The sequence below is a fragment of the Notamacropus eugenii genome, chromosome 3, assembly GCF_028372415.1.
Source record: "Notamacropus eugenii isolate mMacEug1 chromosome 3, mMacEug1.pri_v2, whole genome shotgun sequence".
NCBI classification, from domain to species: Eukaryota; Metazoa; Chordata; class Mammalia; order Diprotodontia; family Macropodidae; genus Notamacropus; species Notamacropus eugenii.
Window position 1 is genome coordinate 22,728,966 of NC_092874.1, and position 24,621 is coordinate 22,753,586.

A 24,621-nucleotide genomic window follows, 5' to 3' on the forward strand; every position below is an offset into this window, starting at 1 on the left:
TATCCCAGACCATCAATGATTCCATCACATTTCTGCCCATTTTCCAAAGCTCCAATTTCCTCCAAGGCACATGCGCCCAGATGTCTCCCCAGCACCTTCACTTCTGTTGCTGCCAGCCATTCTCTCTCACACCTCTTCTCCTCAGCCCTCCCAGACTAGTCTTCCCTCCTTTCACTCTCCCTGCAGCTACTCCTGCCCTGGCTTTGTCCCTCTTCTGCTTTTGGAGGGAATCTGATATTTCTCTCGTGATCTACTTGTAGGAGGGTTTCTACTACTGCAGGGCCTCCATGCTCGGGACAACAGACTGGGAATTAATTGTGAATCATTCTTGTTTCCTTGTGGGGAAGGAGAGGAAATATGCATGTTACCTAGGACAGTGCTATCAAACTCAAAGAGCAATCAATTCCTGAGGACCAACATGTTAATTTAGAAAACCACAAATTCACATTCTCTACGTTACATCATAGTTTTACCTTGTTGAACATCTCCCAATTAGATTTTAATCTGGTTCTTTGACATTTCTGGTCAAGTACATGGAATGGAATAACTCTCATTACATTACTGTCACACCTCATCCACACCAGAACATAATCAGAATTTCACATTCTGGAGTATTATCCAGTGACCTCATCTGGCAGAAGAAGGTGAGGCGCAAGGTCAGAGTGCCCTAGTAGCAGATCTAAGAATAAGACCCCACATCTCAGCTCAGTCCTAGACTCAGTTTCGTTTCCAGGAGATTACCCTAAGCTCCAAGCTCCTGCTGAACACTGAAGAGTTAGTTGTAATATGTCAGTAAACTCTGAAAATAAGGTTAAAATTTGAGACTGCTTTCTGCAGCCACAGAAAGGGAGAGCTGGTGAGATGCCTGACTAGCCATCTTGCCTCTTTGAGGGTGCTCTGGCTAAAGAGGCATTGGACAAGCCAGAACTTAACCCTACAACATTCTCCGTCTCTTAGAGCATCCCTTGAGAAGCAAAGGACCACGGGACCTCCCCTGGAGGGGACATCAGAGGACATCACAGCCAATCACAGCCAGTCCGCAGACCCTGAGGAAGCAGGCCCAGGGGACGCAACTTGTCCAAGGTCACATGGAAAGTGAGTGTCAGAGCTAGGATTTGAATGCAGGCTCTTTGACTACAGAGTCAGAGTCTCATTAATTACACGATTAAGGCCACTTCACCAAATGGAAAAATTAAACCACAGCAAATGCCTTAGACTTATTAAGCCTTATTTGCCTAATAATTTTGTTTCCAAGAAATTAAATTGGTAATAAAATATTTCTTCAAGATCCTCCTTCAGTTGTCCAATTATTTCATTATTCATTACTCCATCTTCCCAATTAACGAAGGCAGCGCCCTGCCCCATGCCTGACTCAAGACGCCAACAACCCTGCCCCCAAGGCCTCTGAGGCTCAGCCATCTCTCGCTGCCCCATTCTGGACTCTGTCCTCAAGCCGTCTGACTTTAGATGTCAGGGAGGGTGTTCTGAGGATACAATCAATGGGTCATCAGGCCTGCCCCACCATCACACACGTGACTCTGCTTAAGCATGTGTGTCTAGGTATTCAGGCACTAAATATCCTGTTATTCTCCAGGTTCTAAACATAAAATGCCAAGAACAACAAGCAGCCCCTGGTATTCCTGATCAGGTGTACACAATGTTTTCAGGTGTAGGTGCGTCTTGGAAACTGAGGATTACAGATGAGCGCTGAGTCCAAGTCAGAGAAGGTCACCGTCCCACCCAGGTCTCCTGCCCCCAAGGTCATGGTCTTATTTTCACTGTCCTTGTAGAGGGTGACAGGAGAACACTCTTTCTCAGGAGTTTTGGGACCAGGAGGAAGAAGTGTTGAGTTGAACAGGAAACACAACCTCAGTGATGCTCTGGTTCCTTTGTGTTCCTCCAGTTATTCTGAGAAGATGGGCTCTTCAACTGGGAAACAACTTGGATGGAGCCTCAATTTGGGGTTCCTGGAGAAAATGGTGGTGAAGCACATCACGGGCTTACCTGGTGGAGACACTTGCGAGCCTTGTCATATTCGCTGCGCAAACAATAGGCACTGCCGAGATTAAACAGCATCATTGTTCGGGCAGAAGTGACAGAGCTTGGGTAGCACTGAGGTGTTTGCTTGCCAGCTTAAAAAGGAATATTAATGTTATTAAAAACACAAGTCCACTGAAAGTCAACTTGACAGCTTGAGGCCTCCAGTGTCTGGGAAGGAGACCAGGATCCCCTAGGCTCCCTCGCACCCAGCGCTCTCATCTACACTTGAGGCTCCCTTGCACCCAGCGCTCTCATCTACACTTGACACTTACTAAGAACCCACACATGCGTCTTACTTACAGGGCTCCATCGCTTCGTTTTCCCCTCTGTCAGATCCTACAGCAAAGACACAAAAACCAGTCTGAGGCCAGAAGGGAATCATTTCTGAAAACCTGACTCTTCCATGAAACAAGAACACTAACATTAAACATCTCGTTATGACTTTGAGTTTTAATTTGCAATGAATGATTTCTCTTATCTAAAAGCATCAGAGCATGGCAGCATCAAACCCATGAGATCAGCTTAAATGGAGGGGAAAAAGTCCAGCACATGGGCCCCTATTCCATCTACTCAAATATCAACTGACTTTTCCTAGCTAGGAATTAGACCACGTCCTCAGAACACCCTGACTGCACTTAGCAAACCTGTAATTTAATTAAATTGTATTGTTCTTAATAGTCAGATCACCTTCACTCACCTCACCGGGACTAGCAGTCTAAGTGAATTAAATTGAGGGAAAAAACAGTGAGTCAGGACTAAAATAACCCACTCTGACAGACAACCTTTTAAAAAGGCAAAATTAGACCAAGTGACTAATGCCTGGATTAGCCAATTACTACAAAAGAAACATCATTAAAAGGGAAGATGCTATGTAAAACTTGCTTTCACAATGGCTGTAGTCTTAAAATTTCCATACATCATGAATTACAATAAAAAGGCAGTAGCAATGTGGCCCATGTCTAATCAAATATGTCTTCATTAACCTTGGTCCTGCTCATTTGAAGAGACCCCCAAAGACACATCAGTGACATTTTCAGGGTTCAAATGCGTAATGGCATCAGAGATTCTGTCAAGAGAGATGAGGGCTTCTGCTGCGTATAAATGGCCCAAAAACCTGAAGTAGGAAACAAAATAAGGAAATCAATCCCAAATGGTCAAGCATTCCACCACAAAATCTTTAGGAGACAGGCCTGTATTTAAAGGTTTCCTATTACAATCTTAGTTCAACAAATGAGGTGGAATATAAGAGTTTAAACATAGTGGACACAGTCACCTAGCATCACTTAAATGTTAGTAAATCATATTAAAGTGACATATGTTGCTGTTTTCAGTCTGGTGGAGTATAACCATACTTGAAGAGGCCCCTGATCTGACAGGATCCTGAAATTCCTGAGGGCTTCAGCGTTTCCTCCCTTGTCGGGCGAGTACAATCAGTGGACCAGATTACGCCTACAATTGGGTCCAGCTCTCAATCCTATGATCTTTCTTATACTCTAATTTTTTTGGAGGGAAAGGTTCTAGATATGTGACTTCATCAGTGTGGGAGAACAGCCCATGTTAGATTTATCTCCACCAGTTACAACTGCCCATCTGTCTGTAACTTAAAAACTTAAGAGAGTTGCTAGAGTCACAAAGAGGCTAAATGACTTTCTCAGAGTTATACAATAAATTGGCAGGGCTTGAACCCAAGTCTTTCTCACTCCAAAGCCAGGCCAGAATAAGACAGGATGCTCAGTAGAAAGGCAAAGACTTGCTAATAAAATTCTGAGGGCAGCCCAGCCAGTCTCCCCACTGCTTACTGGGATGCATTTGTAGCGCACTCAAGAACCTAAGACTGTGAGGGCTGGAAAGGGACTATCAGTATCTTACTATATAACAGGTACAGTTTGTGCCTTGTCCAAAGACACACTGCTGCTTAGTGGCAGGGCTGGTCTTCTGAGGCCTCAGCCAGGGCTCTCTCCTTCATACCCCAACTGTGACTCTAACCAATGTCAGCAATAGCCTATAGATGCTCTATCCTGGCTGTTCCCTTTACTTTATGGCAGAAGTGGGGGCGGGGAGGACAAGACTGTGGAGCCCTGCACACAACGTCAGACTTTGCAGATGCACTCATTGGTTTTCCCTTAAAAAAAATCCTTTGTTATAAGAGACAGTTCTCTGAGAAGAGGAGAGGAAATCTAGGCAATACAAAAACAAAACAATATTAATTATAAACCTGTCTTAGATCAGCGTAGAGATCTTATTTCTTCTTCCAGAGATTTTTTTGTCCCCCCACCTCCCTTTCTTTCTCTTGCCAGTGTCAACAGCCTCGCTCTAGCCATCTGCGCTCACTTCACACCTGTACTGCAACAGCAGCTTCCTCAGTGGCCTGCCTTTCAGCCTGCACATGGCCACCTAACTAATCTTCACAAAACACAGCTTGTTTGGGACAGCCTCTTGCTCAAACAGGAGTGTGAGCTGTGTGTTCGTCCTTCGTTGCCAAAGAAGACCACACCATCAGAGAAATAATGACATGACTTGCACTTGATTTTCTTTTGAGTGGGGGAGGGCTGTGCAGGTCACCAACCTCACTTCTCCTCCAGAGCCATCTGAATCCAGTGACCAGATACTCAATCGGATGACTGGAGATGACCCAGGATGAGGCAGTTGGGGTTAAGTGACTTGCCCAAGGTCACACAGCTAGTGAGTGTTAAGTGTCTGAGGTGAGATTTGAACTCAAGTCTTCCTGACTCTTTCACTGGTGCTCTATCCACTGCACCACCTAGCTGCCCCACAAATGTGAGCTACCAATTTTATAAAGGAAGAGTCCAAACTCCCATTTGGACTAGCTCAGCAATTGTTTCTGATCCATACTAGCCCTGTGGTGTGTTACAAAGAAGTCAGAGGACCAAGTGTGCCTTAGCTCTACTCCTGAAGCGTCTGGCCTGGGCCTCAGTGCTCTCTCTGCATGATCTGTAAGGTCTTTTCAAGCTCAGTATCAATAATGCATAACAGCCCCCCAACTGACGTCAGTTCAATTGCACAGAGAGTTAATGCTTACACTCTGATTTATTAAGCAACTTTCAGCAGAATCTCTCCACGCCAGCACAGTCAGAATTCTCTCCAGTTCAGGCACAGTCCAAATACACCGCCACTCTGGCTCAGAACCTGACATTCCTTTTCAGGGTTCAGCCTCGCGCTGACCATTATGATGCACCCACAGGGTCACTGCATCCCTCACATACATCAATCAGCAAGCAGGAAGACCCTAACCAGCATCTGGCCAGGAACTGTACTAGCTTCTGAGAATGCAGTTATCCTGTCCACACTGCAACTTTTCCTATCACAGTTTCAATATATTGTGGGTTGGCAAAAGAAATTAAATGGGAATTTTTTAGGAGTTTTGTAAAAGCTGCAGATGACATACATGTAGACAACACAGAAAAAGTTTAGAAACTAAGAAAGGCCCAAATACATGTATGATATTGTGTAATGACTTCTCTGGTACAAACGGGGGACAAAAAATTTTATGCACACTTTCCAGATTGTGGGGGTGCTGTGCCCCACAATGTGGAAGGGCTGCAGTCTTCAAGGAGGTCAGATTCTGTTTAAGGAGATAATATATACGTGTAGAAGAATACAGAAAGTAACTCTGGGGAGAATCAGGAAAGATTCTAGGTAGAGAAAGGTACCTGAACTGAGTTTTGAAGGTCACTTAGTAGTCTACGAGGTTTAAGGGAGAAAAGAAACCATTCCAGGGTTGGGGGACAGGCTTTGCCAAGGCATCAGTTCATTTCATCCTCATCATATTAACTATTTGAGATAGAAAGAAGAGACATTATCATCATCTCCATTTTACAGATGAGGAAACAGAGGCTAAGCAAGGTGCAGTGACATGTTCATGGTTATAAAAGCCAAGTAAGTGACAGCTCAGACTAGAACCCAGGCCCCTGAATAAATGGATAACAATGAAAAATGAAAAAAGCACTTATTAAGAGCACATGGTGTACCGTGCGTTGTGCTGGGGAGAACAATGTACCTGCCCTTAAGGAGTTTATACTCTGGAGCGACAAACCTCATAAAGATGAGTGGCAGAAAAGAAGAGAGATGACCTAAGGTCTCCTAGGAATGATGACTTGAGGCACAGAGCAATCCAATGATAGTCCCTCATTTGATGATTCCAAGAGCCAGGGGGAGGGCAGGGGTCAGGGAACAGGAATACATGGGGCAGCCAGCTGGAGGTTTAAAGTAAAGCATGGTCTACCTGTAGTGGGCAAAGCAGTCTATGACCGCCACCAATCATGAGAGCAGCGGCCTAGTGCAAGATGCTAAAGATTCCAAAGAGGTCCCAGGACCAGGCCCCTGCACCTGTTCACTGTCCCCAAGAGCCCAACCTCTCCAGCTCCATCCTGAGCTCTATCTCTGATTTCTAGAAGGAACAACCACCATGACGAGCCATCCTGCTGTGCACAACGTGGACTAGTTCATAAGTGCTCCTATGCTGAGAGATACATATTCACAAGAATGACAGATTTTCAGTGGTCAACACCTGATACTCCTCATTAGATCTGTAACTATATGGCCTTGCTAGCTCACAGACGAAGGACGTCCCTCACCAAGACAGCCTGAGTGACTCTAGACGCAGGACTAGGACTCCATCTCTGTAGTCTCAGCACAGGGATGGGCCACTACACGGGGGAAGGGTCTATTAGTAAGAGACATCTCCTCAAGTTCAGTTTTGTTGGCTGAAGAAAGGGTATGAAGAAGAAAACAACTTTTATCATGTGTAACAAAGCCAAACTTACTTAAGAGATCCTGACAACTTAGGCTGCTGAAGTAATTTGTCTGCATGATTCAGAGCCATGAGGTTATCACCCAAGGCCAGAGCAACATAAGAGCTACAGGCGAGGATGGAGCACCTGGAACAAGAAAATGAGGGAGATACTAGTTAGAATTGTGAAATGTGAAAAATTGACAAAATATACCCCCGATCACTTATTCTAGGGAATAAGACAAACAGAAGAAACTCCAAGGCTTACTGGGAGAATACTCATGGCTACAGTTGATTTCTAAAGCACATTTTGGCTTTATGTGTTTTACAAATCACATTATTTTTCACAAATCACAAAGGTTTATTTGGCTTCAACCTAATGTAATACAGAAGAGCTGCCTAATTAAAAATTGTTTTAAAAAAGCTTTCTATTTCATGGCCTGCTAAGGAATGAGGAAGATGCTTCCACTGATGCGGTCAGTTTATTATCTTGGAAGGAGAGCTCATTCCTTTCTGTGCAGGTGTACAGTCTTGCTAAGAACTAAACCCATGGCATAGCCTGCTGAAAACCAATCCCTGTCTGAACTCATCTAAGCACTATCATGCTGTGGTAGGGGAATTATCTGAGGCCTGGCGTGGAGGGTGGTAGATGACGACAAGGCTGTATAAACACAAGAGATGGATTAGCAAGGAGGCCCATTTGATTGGGACACCAAGTACAAAGGGAGTAGCATGTCATAACCTCAGAAAGGGAAGTGGCCGTCTGACTGAGAAGGGTTTTGAATGTTAGACAGGGGACTATGTCATTTATCCTAGAGGCAATCAGAAGCCACTGGGTTTACTAAGCAGGCAAATAGCATGGTCAGACATGCCTCAGGAATATCATTCTGGCAGATGTGTGGTGGATGTATCAGAGAAGGGAAAAATGAGGCAAGGAAACTGATTAAACTATTGTAATAATCCAGGGGGGGAATGGTGAGTTCCTGAAATAGGGTGATGGCCATAGAGAGGATGAATGGAGGGGAGATGGCTATAAGCAATGTGGAAAGATAATCAATAAGACTTGGTAATTCATTGGTAATGAGTAAGGGAGAGTAAAAAGTTGAGGACGACTAAAGTTGTGAAGCTAGGTGAAGAGGAACTGAGTGGTACATTGCCGTTTCGAATGCTTTGGTACCACAAAGAGGGCTGCTGGAAATATTTTTCTATCTTAGGCCGTTGTTTTTGTCTTTGACCTCCTTGGGATATCTACCTAATAGTGGGATGTCTGGGTGAAAAAGGCATTAAAAGTTTCATAATTTAGGAGCAAAACTGGACCCTGATTCCAACTCTCCCAAGTTTATTTTCCATCATGACACAAAAGCTTTCCTGTCCTGAAAAATCAACCCATCCCAGCAGTCCCTTCCTCTGAGTGGTCAGTTCCTCCTGAAACCTTTGCCCTTTCAGCTTCCCCTGATGTGTTTTCTATTAAAATGCAAACTTTGTAAGGTGGTCAGGGGCTAACTCTCTTTTGGTTTCTCTCCATATTCTACTCCAGCGTTTAGCTAGTGGCTAGTACACGCTGCTTAAAAAGTGCTTGTTGTTACTGATGTCCAGAACAGCCGGACAATTCTCTGCTCCCCCATACTGCTCTCCGTGTGCCTACCTTCCCACAGCTCCTCCCACACTGAGTGATCTCATTTTACGTCATCTTTGATCATTTTCAGAGCAAAGTAAAACCTCAGTTAATTTAATCTGCCTTTCTCTTACTAGTGATTTAGACCAAGTTTTCAAATGGTCATATGTAGTGTGCAATTCTTCTCTTTAAAACTGTTCCTATTCCTTGACTTTGTCAGGGATTAGAGTCTGGTGTTATATACATGTCAACTCCCTACATAGCTGGGATATTAGATTTTTTCAATGATATTTGACTCAACTGTTTTTTTTCATAATGTTCTCTTTTTACTCCAATTTCAATGACTTTATTTGTGCAAAAGTTTCTGAATTTTATGTAACCCAAATTGTCTTTTTTGTTATTGTATGTTGTCTCCTATTCCTTATTTGGTTAAGAATTCTCCCTCTAGCCCTAGTGGTGAAATGTGTCTTGTCCTAGTCTCCAATTTCTTAATGTTACCTTCACACATTTATGTCATAAGACTGGAATAATACCATCTTTTTGAAAACATTTTTTTTTTAAAATTGTGCAGGTCCTGACTTCACTTTAAATGTCTACTAGGATTCACCTGTAAATTCTTCTGGCCCAGGATTACTTTTTACCCTTTTGCATTTTCCTTTACTGGCTTCTTTTTCTGACATCAGGTTAAGAAATGTTTTGTTAATTTCAGTATTTTATATTTTTGTAGATATTTATCTACTTTCTTTGAATTCTGTTTTTTCTGACACATGGTTTTATACAGTAGTGACTAATAATTCATTTCTAGTCTGTTTATTGTGAATTCACTTTGTCCATTTTTTACCTTGATGATTTGATTTTTCTCTTTCTCTTGATCTGGTTGGATAACAGCTGATGGATTAAACATTTTTTTAATCTACAAGTTTATCTATTTCTCCTCTAAATTTATGGATTTCTTCTGTCCTTATTTAGGGTTGTTAATTTGCAGGTTTCCCATCCTCTGCTTATTAGTTCACTGATTCTTTTAGTTGGTTAACATAATTTTTTAGACACAATTTTTCTTCTGAGGACTGCATTAACTGCATCCCCAAAGCGTCAAAAGTGTGCTTTCTCATTATTATACAATTATTTATTGTTTCTGATTTATTCTTCCACCCACTCATTATTCAGAGTGCCATTACTTAGACTCTATTTAGGTCTGGGTTTTTTTGCTTTTATTTCCTGTATTACAGTTTTTATTGTGCTATGGTCTATAAAGGATGTTTCTTATTTCTGTCATTTTATATTTATGATTCCTTTATGTTTGCACACATAAAACTACCATGGGATGCAAGAAATATATCCTTGATATTCTCATGTAGAAGTCACCAAAGGTCAGTAAAATTTAATGTTTCCAAAACTGTCTAGCTCTATACTTTCCTTCTTGTTTATTTTTCTAATGATTTTTAATTGATTTCTAAAAATATTATTTTTTATTATTATGGTGTTATTACCAATATCTTTATGTAATTTATCCAGAGTATGTTTTAAAAAAAAAACCCACCTTAGAATAATTTTTTTCCTGTGCTTACAGGATGGCACATCAGACATTAAGACATAATGTAGTTTTCCCTGTTTATCTCTACTAGCATTACTGATTTTTTTGTTGCCTTATCTGCAATCAGGACAAAAACTGATTTTGTCAAACTGACTCCATTTCCATTTCTGTTTTTAGGTATGTTTCATTTATGTAGTAACCTTCTTGGGTTTTAGTTTTTGGTTTTTTCAAATTAATTATTCCTTCATTTTCTTTCTTTTTGTTGGGAAATGTAATCTATTTATATTTACTGTTACAATTCTTAAGTTTGTGTTTTCTTTCACTAAATATACACAATCCACATACCTAATATCTTTTTCCCCTTCATCTTAGTAGTCTGCCACGTGTTTTGCTTATATCTGACTCTGCTGGTCAGCCTGTTGGTTCTTTAGAAGGAATATTCCAAATTCCTCCCTTTTGCTGAGCATCAAGTTATTTTCTTTGTTACTTAGGTTCAGTTTTGCAAGATATATTATTTTTGAGTGCCAGTTTTTTTTCTTTCCTTTTCAGAATATTATTTTCCAATTTTTCCTTTGATTTCTTATAAAAAGAGTAATTTTGTGTTATTCCTATTGTCCTGGTAAAAGGTGTTTTCCAGGATGTCTACAAAATCTTTTGTTTTATGATGTTATTATGACATCTGACTACAATATTTCTGGACAAATTAAACTTGAGGGTTTTTCTGGTATTTCAGAGATTCTCTTACTCTCTTTTTTGCCATCTGTTTTTGTACATTCTTGGCAACTTCCTCGTAAGAACTTCTTGAAGCATGGTACTCAAGTTTCATTTTTCATTATTTTCTGATAGACTATAATCTACATTCTTATTTTTTAGAGTTCTCCTATATTTTTTAATCTAACCTTCTAATTTTCCTTTCACTTCTGCATTTCCATTCTGTTTGGAGCATGTCTCTATTTTTCGTTCTAAATTCTTTACTCCTGTTAAATTTTATATCTTCCTTAAGAGTTTTAATTTCTGTACTTCTATCTTGGATGGAGCAGTGAGGTGGATCACTGGATAGAACACTGGGCTTTGAATCAAGATGACTCATCTTCATGAGTGCAAATCCAGCCTCAGACACTTACTTAGCTGTGTGACCCTGGGCAAGTCATGTAACTGTTTGCCTCAGTTTCCACATCTGTAAAATAAGCTGGAGAAGAAAATGGCAAATCACTCCAGCATCTTTGTCAAGAAAACTCCAAATGCTGCTACAGGGAGAATGACAGACCTGTTTTCCTCCTTTCCCATTCTCATTCTCTTAGGTTCTATGCTTTTCTCTGTAGCTAACTCTCTTTGGTCCCAAGGCTGAGCTGGGGGACCCTTTAGGAAGTGGCAATGGAGGGTGAAGTTGGAGAAAAACTGTTGAGAAACTTTAAGAAGATTTTGCATCCCGGTCTCTTTTCCATCATTCTTGCACTTCTATAAACTGCTTATTTCTACTTCTAATTGTGAAATACCTGCAGCCATTCCTGAATTTCTGGGCTCTTCACTCCACAATCTTTCCCCTTGGATTTCATACTCCTCCCCAGGGGCCATTCCTTCCTTCCAAGCCTTGACACTGGAACACATCCAGTGGGACCAACTCCAAAAGTCAGCACCTCAAACTGAAAATTTCACAAGGCAAACCAGGGCCACCAATGCTACCGAGTGGCTGCAAACCACAGAAAAGGGCAGTGATGCCAGGGAAGGAGTACCAGGAGCAATGATCTGGGAGGCATTTGGCAGTCATTTCTTTTTTCCTAGAAGAATCATCTTGTTCTGGATTCTTTAAATATTTGTCTTCCTGTCATTGTGGTGTTTGCTCCACTTGGCAGCATTTTTCTCATTTATTTAGGGCAGTAAAGAAGGAGCTGTTTCCTTGGTTACCTCTCATTTTGCAATCTTTTCAGGATTCCCTATAGCATGTCTAATCTTTTTATCAGGTGAAAAGATACTAATATCTTGAATGAAAATGTTATCAATTAGATTCTGAAAAAGTAGAAATGACTAATTCAGACTTCTGGATTCAAAAGAATCTAGAAACTGAGAACAATAATGTGATACAGCAAATGCTATTTCAGTCACATCCTGTGATGAATTCATCAGTGTGTAAACACTGTAATTTCTCTCCCCAGGGTAGAAGGGAGTTGAATTTTGGTCCCTTACAGGCCATGGAATTGGAGGAAATTTGGGGCAGACAGCACAAAAGATGCTGTTTTGAGGTATCAGGAACAGCTTCCTGTCCCTGAAGGGCAAAGACTCAGCTGCCAAAGCCACAGTGGGAAAGAGGAAACCCCACCCACTCCTGGGCTTGGGCTCCAAAGCCAGGGACACTATTTCTCTAAAGCTGCTCCCAGTGAAACTGACCCAGAGAGCCTGGCAGGGCTCTTCTGAGACGCTCCCTGGGTGAGCATCAACAGCTGTCCTAGAGGATTGTGGCAGAATGTGAGCTCTCTTCATGAGGCCAGGGAACAAGCCTAATTTATCTTTGTATCCCCAAAGTACGAAGCACTCTTAATAACACAGATTATCGGTCGCTCACTGTACTTGGTGAGATTTTCCCATTTCATAAAAACAGTTCTTCTGAGGTTGCATCCTCAAAGCTCAAACCTTTCTAAGATGCTTGCTACACGGCTTCCTGCTGTTGGACAAGTCTCATGTCAAGCATGCCGTGGGACGCCTGCCCTGGACTTTTCTGACAGCTGGTGGGCTCCTCGAGCTTCAAACTTCTGGCAACTGTCAAGCCCACTTTGAGTCCAGAAGTCAGTCATGTAATTTGTAGCAGGGCCTGGGATTCCTTTATTCCTCTTTCCCAGGAAGCCCATACATTCATTATGAACAAGGAGGCAAAGAACCTCTGTTCTCAGTTTTCTACCCTGGCCTTACAATGCCAAGATGTCACATCTAATTGCCAAAGATAAAAGTTCCGACAGAAAAAAATCAGTTAAATTAGTTTTCTTTCCAGTTTGAAATGTTAACATAGTAACAAATAGTCAAGATTCTGGTTAAAATTCAAATTCACACCTACACAGTGATCTCTCCCCCATATGCATTCTCCAACCAACATGTGGTATTCCTCTTTCCCAATTCATTACGGCTGCCTCCTCCTTTGTCCCCGACTTCACCTCCATCTTACTTACAGCCCCTCACCCAAGTTTGTGTTCAATCTGGTAATTATCTTTTTCACTACAAACATATGAGACCTGATTTCCTAGGACTCCTGTATAGAAAACACTGTTTCTGATGGCTGCTGCTCAGAACGCTGTTCTTCCTATCCACCCCCACCCCCAAACTCCATCTTCGAGTCACTGTCCAATCTGCTTTACCAAACACTCAAAAGATCTGACAGTTCATTAGACTGGAAGAATTGGACCACAAGGGAAAAGACAAGCTACCTCCCCCTGCCCCACCCCCGCAATGAGGATCTGACCAAACTCCACAGGCTCTGAGCCCTAGTCCTATGGAGCTCTGTGTCCTTGCAACTTGGACTAGAGAGAAGGAGAAAAACCTTCCTTCAAAACACAAATCACACCAAGCAACCTGCTGGATAAGACTGCAATATAAGGTTTGCTACCCCACATATCCTGTAGTCAACTGAACCAGGCATTTAGATGAACTTAATCAAGGTTAGAAGAGGCTAGAATACGGCAAACCCAGCTATTTCCAATCTGTTAAAGGAGAGGAGAACAAAAAACACCTCTGTCAGAGAGGCCAACTGATGCCTCAGTCTGTCAGCAGACACAGCCTTCCTTCAGCACTCAGGCCTCACAGCTCCACTCCAGCTGACTCACCAGCTCCCAGGAGGACAGCTCCAATTCCTGTAAGTTTTAAGGTTCGCCAACCACCTTACACATATGATCCTCTCTGAGCCTCTCCGTTTTGTTTCGTAGTATCACCCCCATGGTAGCTTCCATTTGCCTAGAGGGCAGTTCAGTGATCTGTCCAGGAGGGCACAACTAGTGAATGTCTGAGGCTGGATCAGAACCCCGGTGTTCCTAACTCCCAATTCAACATCTCAGTTTATACAACTACAAGGGTTGACAGGTATTTCCCCCTCTCTTAGAAACATGTCAGATTACATCAAGTCCAGCTATAAAATAATAAGCATTCCATCTACTACATGGCAAACTACCATTTTGCCAGCAGATAAAATAGTACAAACAGTCAGAGATGATAAACAAGGGTCAAAGTGGTTCTCAAATTCATCTTGTTACTTTCCATTAAATGTTTATTCCTCAGGAAATTTTAAATTAAATTCCCCTCCTCCAATTACATGAAGTAAGTTAGGGTCATCCTCTGCCTTATCCTCTGCCAAGGTTTCTAATCTCAAGGAGAAACAAGACAGACAGTACCATGGAGGTCACCATGGGGGTCCCTGCTCCCACGGAGTTTACAATCTGTAAAACATTTGTCTCATCTGGGCAGGTCTTGTGTTCAGAGGCAGCATGGACTTTTCCTCACACTAATGTAAATTGTTCCATCATGACTTGATAGTCAACTGGACCAATAAAGGTTCATCCCAGTGGGAGCCAGATCCAAAGACTTGTATCTCTACGTACAGAGACAGGGCTAGTCAGTTTTACTGAAAAGTTACAGCTGGAACAGTTCTACTGCTGAATATGCAGACATCATCTTGACCAAACTATCCATCAGACTAAAGTGGCATGGACTTTAAATCAGCAATAGCAAGTCACAAGTCACAAGAATATCAATTTTTTCAATATATTTTAAAAAATAATTTTTAAACCTATTTAGAGGACAGCTCATTTATCTTTAAATCATCATTTTAAAAAATTAACAGCAAGCCACAAGAGCATTTGTTAAATTCAATGGAGAAGAATCTGCTCTACGTACTTTTGTGGCCTGAAAGAACTAATGAAATGCCCTGTGTTCAACAGAAGATGCCCAGAGAACAGACAACTTAATGGGCTAAGGTCACCGGAGGTTTCCTTTTACGTTTTTTCTACCTATATTTTTGTAGCAAATGACAAATGAATAAAAATTCTCTTTTCCTGCAACGTTTCCAGCTTTAATTTAGGGTTCACCCTTTCAGAAATTTTAATCCCCACACCTAACAGGAACCTTAATGGCAGTTTTGGGAAATGAGAGTTCCACTAAAGTTTCAACTTCAGAGCAAACAAAAAGATAACTGTATCAGATACAAAACATGGAAGACTTCCGGTAGAGTCAGTCATGTTCTCTGCTGGCTAAAAGAAATTGGAATACTGGAAAACAAAGTGAGTTACTAGAGACTCTAAGTGAGCTTGTGAATTTCTTCACCACCCCCAGCTTTAAAGTATTCTAGTATCCACACTCAAATACGGGTTGGTTTGATTTTAGGTTTCACCGTGGGATTTCCTTTATCATGCAGGTAAACTCAGGAGGCTAAATAAGGAAGGACCTCATGGAAATACTGTTGCAATGAAATCACTTAAGCTTAATGCAAACAGTAACAAAATTAGTTATCTACCCAAAGTCATTCACTGCGTTGCTAAATTACTTGCTTTAACAAGCTATTAAAGATATAGATCGAAAAATGCTGGGACTGAGCCCAGTCCTAAGTTTGTGGGAGTACACACAATTTTAAACACGCAACTTACTGAAGTCTTTGCCATGTAAACCGTAAATCTAAGGGCTAAAATAAAGAACAGCAGGGTTTTCTGTTAAGACACAACACCATTTTTCTCCTGTTGGTCTTTTCTTCCCCGTGTCATAACTGACAGGCAAAGGAAACAGTCAGTTTCTTACCAATTAATGGTAGCTAAGGTCCAGTTCTAATTATTTTTCACTTACGAAATTAAAAAAAGACTGGCTTTAAAACCTTAGACACATTTTAAGAATATTCAAAATTCTGAACAATTCTTATTTGTCTACTTGTAGCACTCATTTAAATCAAGGCTCAACTATTTTTTTACTCCAGTGTTCAGAATAAAATGCCTGACTCTCAACTTCTGGTGTTGAAGAAATACTTACAACAGTGCTGTGATCTGGGGGGCAGAACTGGCAGTCACCTGCTTGGCCCTTCATTTTAGCCCAAATAAGAGCAGGCCCACAATTCAACTACATAATTTATCTGAGACAGTCTTCTAATTTTTTGTTCTATCTGTCTTTATTAGTCAAGAGAACTTTTCAGAATGGTTCCCTGTTTTAATATGAAATATAATAACATACTAAAGGCTTCGTTTTGCCTGTAGAAACACACCTTCAATTAGACTGCGTATGTATACTGAATATATACATCTGATGCCTGTATATATACACGCACCCATGTTGATACATACTTAGTCCTATGTTTATTTTATGTACAAATACACAAAAAGAACACATGCAAGAGGATGTAATAAGAAATGGCCATTAGAACAGTCATGATAAGTTATTGCATATTAGTTATGCTAGAAATAGGAAAGGGCCTATGCGATGGCTGCTTTGGGCATACAGAGGTCAAGGGGTCGAACATAACAGCCCAGAGAAACTCAGCTACACACTCATTACATGCATCTCCCTTTCCGCAGAATTCAAGGGAGGAGGCTTCAAGAAAGTCTCAAGTCAAAATGGAGCCCATGCAAATGCTCCCCTGGACAGACTAACCGCTCTCATCGGTCTGAGCTCAGACACCGCCCCACCCTCTCAAGCCGCCACCCAACCTTTTCTAGTTCCGAAAGATAACACAAGCCCCCGGCAGCCCATTTGTCTCCACAATGCCGCCACAACTGCCCCCTCTGCAGCTCCTCTTGGAAATCGACCCCAAGGCCCACTCCCATCTTGTTCCACTCCCTTTGTCCCCTCTGCTGCACATGATAAAGCTTAATATATATATACTAGCTAACAATTTTTAACAGTTCATTGCAGTGATCCTGGAATCCCCTCATGTAAACTGTAAACTACCGTTTCCAAAGGTGCTTCTTTTTCCATGACAAAAGGAAGCATTCTCTCATCCCAGAATTCATCATTCCCATTCTCAGGATGTACAGAAAAAAGAGCCGACTAATCGCGAAAGGAAGAAGCATTCAAGAGAGGAAACACTCCTCCCTGCCGCACTTGGCTTAAAAGTCATGCTCAGGAGATAAAGAATCACACTAATTTTCAGGTTCATCTGTTCAGGTTCATAATGGGAAAAAAAATGGAATTACTAAAGCAAGCAAACAAACAAACAAAAAAAGCCCTGACTTTCTCATTCCCTCAAATCAATTTATTCATAAATCCATTTACTGAAAATTACAACATTTTTATTACAAAATTCCCCTGGCAAACACAATGAAAACAAGTGACTTCACCAATAACATTTCAAACCATGAGTAAACAGTAGGCAAGCAAAGCAGGTCTTTCTTGGGTGAATTAAAGCCTGTTGGCATTTCCCCCAAATGTTTTCCTGATGCTCCTTCAGAATTTCCCTTCTTTCTTTAGTTTTCACTGACGTTCCTGGATTTGAAAACAATTCCACTCTCTAAAGAAATTAAATAAATTAATGTCCCTTTAGTTTCTGCGTAGAGGCTACCAACAAGCCCAGCGCAATGTTTGCCCCTCAGCTCTGAACCCAGATCCTTGGGCTGCATGGAGCTCCTGACACAGTAACAAATGCAATTTCATACAGAGTTTGGGATTCTATCACACTGATGGAGGCATTTCATATCAGAATACTGCAGACTATTTTTCTTCTAACTTTCAGTGATGCTCAGCCTCTCCAGACTGCATTTTGGGGGCTATCTTAAAGTAATACCCTATGCAGAATCCAAGGATAGCCTAATTCCAGAACATGCTTAATTAATGCTGAAAGTACAGTTGTCAAACTCAAAAGCAAAGTCAAAGTCAACATCTCCCTTCTAACAGAATCAGGGGTTTGAAAGATGTTCAGATTTAACTTTCCTACTTGTAACGAAAGAATCACAAAGCGGAACTCTTCCCTTAAGACAAGAGGACACAGAAGGTAATTACCCAGGATTCAGAGAATATTACTAACAGCTGAAGTGGGAAATGACTGTATGCTTTGACAGAAATAAATAAAACAAAAGAGAGGGTGTAAAATAACCAGGCTTTGTGTTGTTTTACTGGGCAGAAGAAACATGTGCTCCCAAGCACTGCTCTTGTTATTGGGCTAAAGAGAGCCTAGAGCTCATTGCTGGGATCATTAGCCAACACTTCTCTCCTTCCTTTCCTGCCCCTACCCCACCACACTGAATACACAAAAACACTTTAATTACAAGAGAACATTTGCTCCACCACAGTTATCTCCAAAGGCATTACAGGGGAAAAGAAAGTAAATTTCAAAGCAGCGTTACTCCAAACTGCATCCAATGACAGTGATGAAAAATAATATCTGACTGTAAGAGAGAAAGCTCATGATACATTCTCAACAAATAGGTTGTGTCAACTTTCATGTTGGATAAATTCTTATCTTCTTTTAATTTTAGGGACTTCAATGAAATTTGGCACATGGGTCTTCTATATAGGTTACTATGTGAGCTACTTCCTACTTGAGAATTTCCTTTCTTTCAATACAATCGCAAGTTGTCATATTGTTCAGTAAGTATGTGGGGAGTGGAAGGGGGAGAGGGAAGAACATAAGCATTTATATAGAGCCTATCAGTGCCAGGTTGGGTGCTAAGCACTTTTACCTCATTTAATCTTCACAACGATCCTACAAGGTAGGTGCTATCATAATTCCCGTTTTACAGTTAAAGAAACTGAGATAAAAAGAGGTTAAGTGACTTGATTATGCTCTGAGGCCAAATCCTGACTCCAGGCCAGGTATTATATCTACTGTGTTACCTACCTGCCTCGCTACAGAAAATCTATTTTCTCAAGAAATAGTCATGGTATGTGAATGTAAAATGGATTACCACTGTGTCACAGGATATGAAACATAAAAACTCAGAGAAGTATAAGAAGAACTCACATGAATTGATGCAGAGCAAAAGCAGCAAAACTTGGAAAACAATTAACAGTGACCACAACAACATGAATCGAAAGAAAATACAATGGAACTCAACACTGTCTAATGATCTCCAAGAAAAGCAGGAGTGGGGGACCTGCTGACAGTCAATGTGTTGGATGGAGGACATCTGAAAAGTTCAACAGACATCATTTCTGGGTAATTGCGCATTATTAATAAAACTGTCAATGACACTCTCAAGTGCCAAAGACCAATCACAGCGTGGCCTCACAGTTTATATATCCTTGAAAAAGTGGGTGTTCCTGTGGGTGGAAATCAACCCTGATTGGTTAACAATTAATGAGAGAAAGAACATTACAATGAGAGGACCTATTCTGAAGACCAGTTTGTGGAAATATAACTGATTATGTCATTTACTTTAAATTACCCTCAGCCTCGGGCGATCAATCAAAGAAATGTATCCCCATCCAAAATTGAGTAGAGCACAAAGGGCTTCCCCACCTGAGATTAAATCCTTGTAAGGCTGGGTAGTGTCTGACCAGGAATAATAAGAAAGTTAATTCAACCTTCAGAGACTTTGAAATGGAGACTTCAGAAAAAGGGGGAACTCTGGATACTTCCAAATCACTGGTAATAAATAACCATTTTTCTCAGATGGTTTTTGCTGAACTGCCTTTTCCCCCTTCAAAAATTAATACTACATAAGGATAAATTGCACTAATAATTTTTTTTATTTAATTAATTTATTTATTTAACTTTTAACATTCATTTTAACAAAATTTTAGGGTCCAAATTTTCTCCCCCTTTGTCCCCTCCCCCCCCCCAGACCCAAGCATTCTAATTGCAACTATCACCAATCTGCTCTCTCTTCTATTATCCCTCTCTGCCCTTGTCTCCATCTTCTCTTTTGTCCTGTAGGGCCAGATAACTTTCTATACCCCTTTACCTATATTTCTTATAGTGGCAAGAACAGTACTCGACAGTTGTTCCTAACACTTTGAGTTCCAACTGCTCTTCCTCCCTCCCTCCCCACCCCTTCCCTTTGGAAGGCAAGCAATTCAATATAGGCCAAATCTGTGTAGTTTTGCAAATGACTTCCATAACAGTTGTGTTGTATAAGACTAACTATATTTCGCACTAATAATTTTTGAATGGAATTTGTCAATTTTTTTTACATCTTATAGATCTTTTAACATTGAGCAAGCTTATGAAAAGACTGAGTCATTTATTTCTGCTCTAAACTAAAAAACAATTTTATTTTGGCACTTACCTTAAATTTTCTAATTCTTGTTTTCTGAGAGGAGAAGATGGTGGAGCTGGAATGAATTTGTCGCCATCATGACTTTTACTGCTGAAATAAAAACAGCCTATTACTTATATAGATTAACTAATAAGCCCCTTAATTTTTTTTTCCACACCACCCCTCATTATATACTTACTACTAATAATTCCCCTACCATGTAATGCCATGTGATGCTAAATGATAAATGTTTATTAATTTGCTATTATTACTACGGACAGCTATTTCATACATCAATTCTTACTTATGAGAAAATTGCCCAATAAATGATCCTTATTTTTTAATGTAAGTAAATGGATATATTACATGGTAGATATATTACACAGTAGAAAGGAGGGAAGAAAGGCAAGAGAGAGAAAGGAGGGAAAGAAGGAAGGCAGGGAAGAAGGTAAGAAGGAAGGAAGGAAAGATGGAAGGAAAGAAGGGAAGAAAGATGGAAGGAAGGAAAGATAGAAGGAAAGAAGGAAGGGAGGAAGGAAAGAAAGGGGGGAAGGAAAGATGGAAGAAAGGAAGGAAGGAAGGAGGAAGCCTTACATAGTCCTACCAGATACTGTGTTAAGTGCTTCTCAAGACCACAGATCTCTTAACCAAATACTGGAATTTAAACAATTCTTAAAATTTCTTAAGCACTCAACAGTCATGATCTCATCTGAGTCTCAGAACTTGCCATGAATGGTTATGTGGCTTGCCCTTGGTCACATAACTTGTGTCAGAAGTAGAATTCAAACTCAGTTCTCTCCAGACTCCTCCCACTTAGGATCAATTGTCTCACTGAAATGAAGCTACAATGATGCCTCCCTCTAGTCTAGAAGAACAGACCAGAGAGAGAGAGAGAGAGAGATCACAGTTGCTTTCCTGTTACAAGCAAACCTCATTCCCAGTTAACAGTTACTCCTGCAGGATCACAGCATTCTCTCCCAATTTGTACAGAAACCCACCACCCTACAAACCAGATCTTTAGAAAATGTGAACCTGAGGTCTCTGGGCCAGAGCTTTCCATTTTATAGGTGAGAGAAAATAAAACCAGTGATACTTAACTCTCAGATTGTTTGGAAGTTCAAAGGAGATAATGTATATCAAGGGGCAGTTAGGGTTTACAGTGAGGAGAGTGCCAGGCTTGGAGTCAGGAAGTCTCATCTTCCTGAGTTCAAATCTGACCTCATACACTAGCTGTGTGACCCTGAGCAAGTCCCTTCACCCTGTTTGCCTCAGATTCTCATCAGTAAAATGAACTGGAGAAGGAAATGACAAACCCCTCGAGTGTCTCTCCCAAGAAAACCACAAATTGAACGGGGTCCCAAATATTCAGACACAGTTGAACATGGCTGAACACCAAATGTATACCAAGTCCTTTGTAAGCCACAAAAGGAATACAGCACTTCAGACATCATGGAGTTTAAATGTGGTGAGAGGAAAAGTAAGAAACAGGCAAAATGAGAAAGATTTTCAGAGTTTAAATATTTTCTTACATGAAATCTAGAAAAATATGCCTCATCTCAATACTCCAAACTCCACAGCATGCCTTCATTTCTGAAAACCACCATTCTCCTTCTTCTGTCCCTTTTCTTTCCCCTAAGGTTCTAAACATTCCTCGCGAGCCAAACATCTCAAAAATGTGAATGTGAACGTAGGGGGCGAAGGGTAGACAGGGACCGTGCCTCTTCTCTCCCTGCCCATCTTTACTGACTAGCCTTCATCCTTCTGTACCTCTGCATTGCTGGGACTTTGTCTACCTCATCTCTGTGGGCTCATGGTGTGAGGTTTGGGGTCGCTTTCCCCTCAATACCAGCCACTGCCACCCAGTGCCTCCAGAGGTCTGGACACCACAGAAGTTTACACCAGGGAGAATGTGGGCATAAAGAACTGTTAAAGAACCACTAGAACTGGACAGGTACCATCTGCAACTGCCATGAACCAGCTGGGTGGCTTTAGGCAAGGGATTTCATTTCTCTGGGACCAGATTTCCTCATTTGTTAAAGGAAGAGGATTCTCCTGCAGCTCTCAAATTCTCAGACTCTTTGATTCGACTTAGAATTAGTTAGAGAATTATTTTTTTCTTTTTTTGCTGTAGTGGGGGTGGGGGAGGTATGCTCTGTGCTCATTCTCAATGGCAAAAAGTCCCACCATCTAAATCCTCCCTTGACAGTATCTAGCAATAACTCAGGGTGTCCACATGAGCCAAGTCTGTCCTGTCTCTCAGCATCAGTTCTGTGCTGCTTTCTTCCCAGATCTCTCAGCTCCTGGGTGGCTTCTTTCTCATCTCTTGGTCTGATGACCCTTTTCCAAACATAGAAGCATATGACTCCAGGGTGCCCAGGCTCTTCCCCCAAGGTTTTCTTTCGGTGAATGACTCCACCTGACTCAGCAGCCGGAGACAGGTCTTTGTGGCTGCCCAGTAAGAACTCACATCTAGATGTTGCTCCAATACAATGAACACATTTACAACCACCACCACCACCACCTTCTTTATTCCAACATTTAAACTATTTTTTCTGGTTTTTAATCTGCTATTTCATCTTCTAACCAAGAGCTGAAAGGTCACTTCATCCCTGACAGCACAGCCTTCTCTCCTGATGTAAATGAGGCTCAGCTTTAAATCAGCCTCCTCCATTGAAATGAAGGACTCACTCTTACTGGATGCCAATGGTTATAAATGAGGGAAAACAAACCAAGAAACCAAATTTACATCATGCTCACTGAAACCACAAGATTAGCAAAGTGTCAAGCGCCTCCCTCTGAATAACCCAAATCCATTCTTGTACTGCAATGCTGTCTGCAGACACTGAGGCCCCGATTTTCATCATCACTGAGCTGGCCCCCCTCCTTCACCCCCAAGGCTAGTTACCAAGCATTGCTGATCCTTCCCAATGTCTCTGGCACCCGTTCATTCGTTCCCTATCATCCCCCAATTTCTCACCTGCCTCATCCTTCATTTTAAATTGGTTACCATGTCATCACTTTAAGCTGCCAGTCTGCCACCAGCCAATGCTGAAGCCAGTCACCTTCCTTCTATTTCAGAAACACCAGCCTCCCAATCACCTGGGCTCAGAGCACCAGAGGCACATGGACCCTTCCCTTTCCTTTGAATTCTACCATGAAGATCTCTCTTCCCCTCACTAACACTGTTACCACTAGTCCAGGAGTTCACTTTACTTCTCCACTACCAGGGCAGCCCCATAGCCAGTCCACCAACCTCCAACTCTCTCCAAACCAATCTATCCTGCAACTACCAGCAGATCACATTCTGCCTGAAATACTGTTTTTCTCACATCAATCACTCTCTTGTGCTGTCTAGACTCACACCTGGCATCCCAAGCTCTCCGTGATTTGTCTTGTCAACATTCCCTCCCACTCTTCCCCTACACAAACCACAGACTAATTTATTCCCACCCATTGGCCTTTACGTATGCTATTTCCCTCAGCTCAAACATCCTCCCCACTCTTCTGTCTTCCTGAATACTCATCATCCTTCATATGCTACATCTTCTGGAATGCCTTCCCCAATCACTACTACGACCATTCCCCTCCTTGGAACTCTGAATCCTGTTGAGTCAGTCATTGTACTGTTGATACTGTAAAATAATTTGCAAACCTTATAGAGCTACAGTAATGCTAGCTACTATTATAATTAAGAGTAGGGCCTAAAAGAGGCCTGGAACCCAGGTCCCTCATTCCAACCCCCTCATTTCACAGACTCTGCTATTTATCTTATGCATATCTTGCCTCTTTCAACTAGAGTGTGGGTTTCCTGAGAGCAAAGACCATGTACTTATTTATATTGGTCACTGCTCCTTGCGCAATACCAAACAAATAGAAGACACTTGATTTTTTAAATGAATAGTTTTGGTTTTATATTCTAAATTTTTAAAGAATGTATTTACATTAAATTACCAGTCTTTATAATATAAATACTAGGAGAGATTCAATAATTAATAAAACAATAGTGACTCAATGAAGAAATGTGATAGAACCCTGAGTAAATTTCATCATAAACATATTCTGCTCTTTTGATTTACAACACAATTTTATGAAAGTTTAATTTTGCTAAATGCTTATTATATCTTGACAGAGGCGGTCAGGATGCAGTGCATAAAGAATTGGCCTTTTAAGTCAAACCCAAAGAACTCCTGAATTTTCGTTGCCATGGAGTATCCTCCCTTAATCTCCTTTACAAATGGGCTCTGTGGCCTATCACCCCCTTCCCCTGGGCCAGGTCACCCGTGATCATCTGCCACAGCCCACTGCCTGATGGGGGTTACTCAAGGGCTGCCACTAAGGTTTACATCATCACAAGAAGAACAAGCAGCATGGCAGCAATCCCACCCATCTGTTCACTTGTAGCAATCCATGACCATTACTGAAGGCGTCTGGGTTCCACTTTCAGCAAGAGCTCCTGTGGAAGTGCTGAGTACTCTGGGGAAGTGATCCCCCACCATCCTGATCTTCCCAAATCAGACCCAGGCCACTGATGAGC

The 24,621-nt window shown here is 41.4% G+C and overlaps 1 protein-coding gene across 4 annotated transcripts in view; it reads right to left on the minus strand.

Moving 5' to 3' along the window:
* The window catches only part of CNOT10 (CCR4-NOT transcription complex subunit 10), a 60,494-nt gene that overhangs the window by 2,500 nt on the left and 33,373 nt on the right, over window positions 1-24,621 (minus strand). For 3 of the 4 annotated variants that reach the window (XM_072651100.1, XM_072651098.1, XM_072651101.1), the window contains 5 exons: window positions 20,118-20,198; window positions 6,825-6,938; window positions 3,024-3,154; window positions 2,341-2,376; window positions 2,005-2,132 (listed from right to left, as the gene is read on the minus strand). In XM_072651100.1, coding sequence (XP_072507201.1) covers window positions 2,005-2,132; window positions 2,341-2,376; window positions 3,024-3,154; window positions 6,825-6,938; window positions 20,118-20,198 — 490 coding nt within the window. The remainder of the gene's footprint in view (window positions 1-2,004; window positions 2,133-2,340; window positions 2,377-3,023; window positions 3,155-6,824; window positions 6,939-20,117; window positions 20,199-24,621) is intronic. The other variant, XM_072651099.1, reaches the window with a different exon arrangement.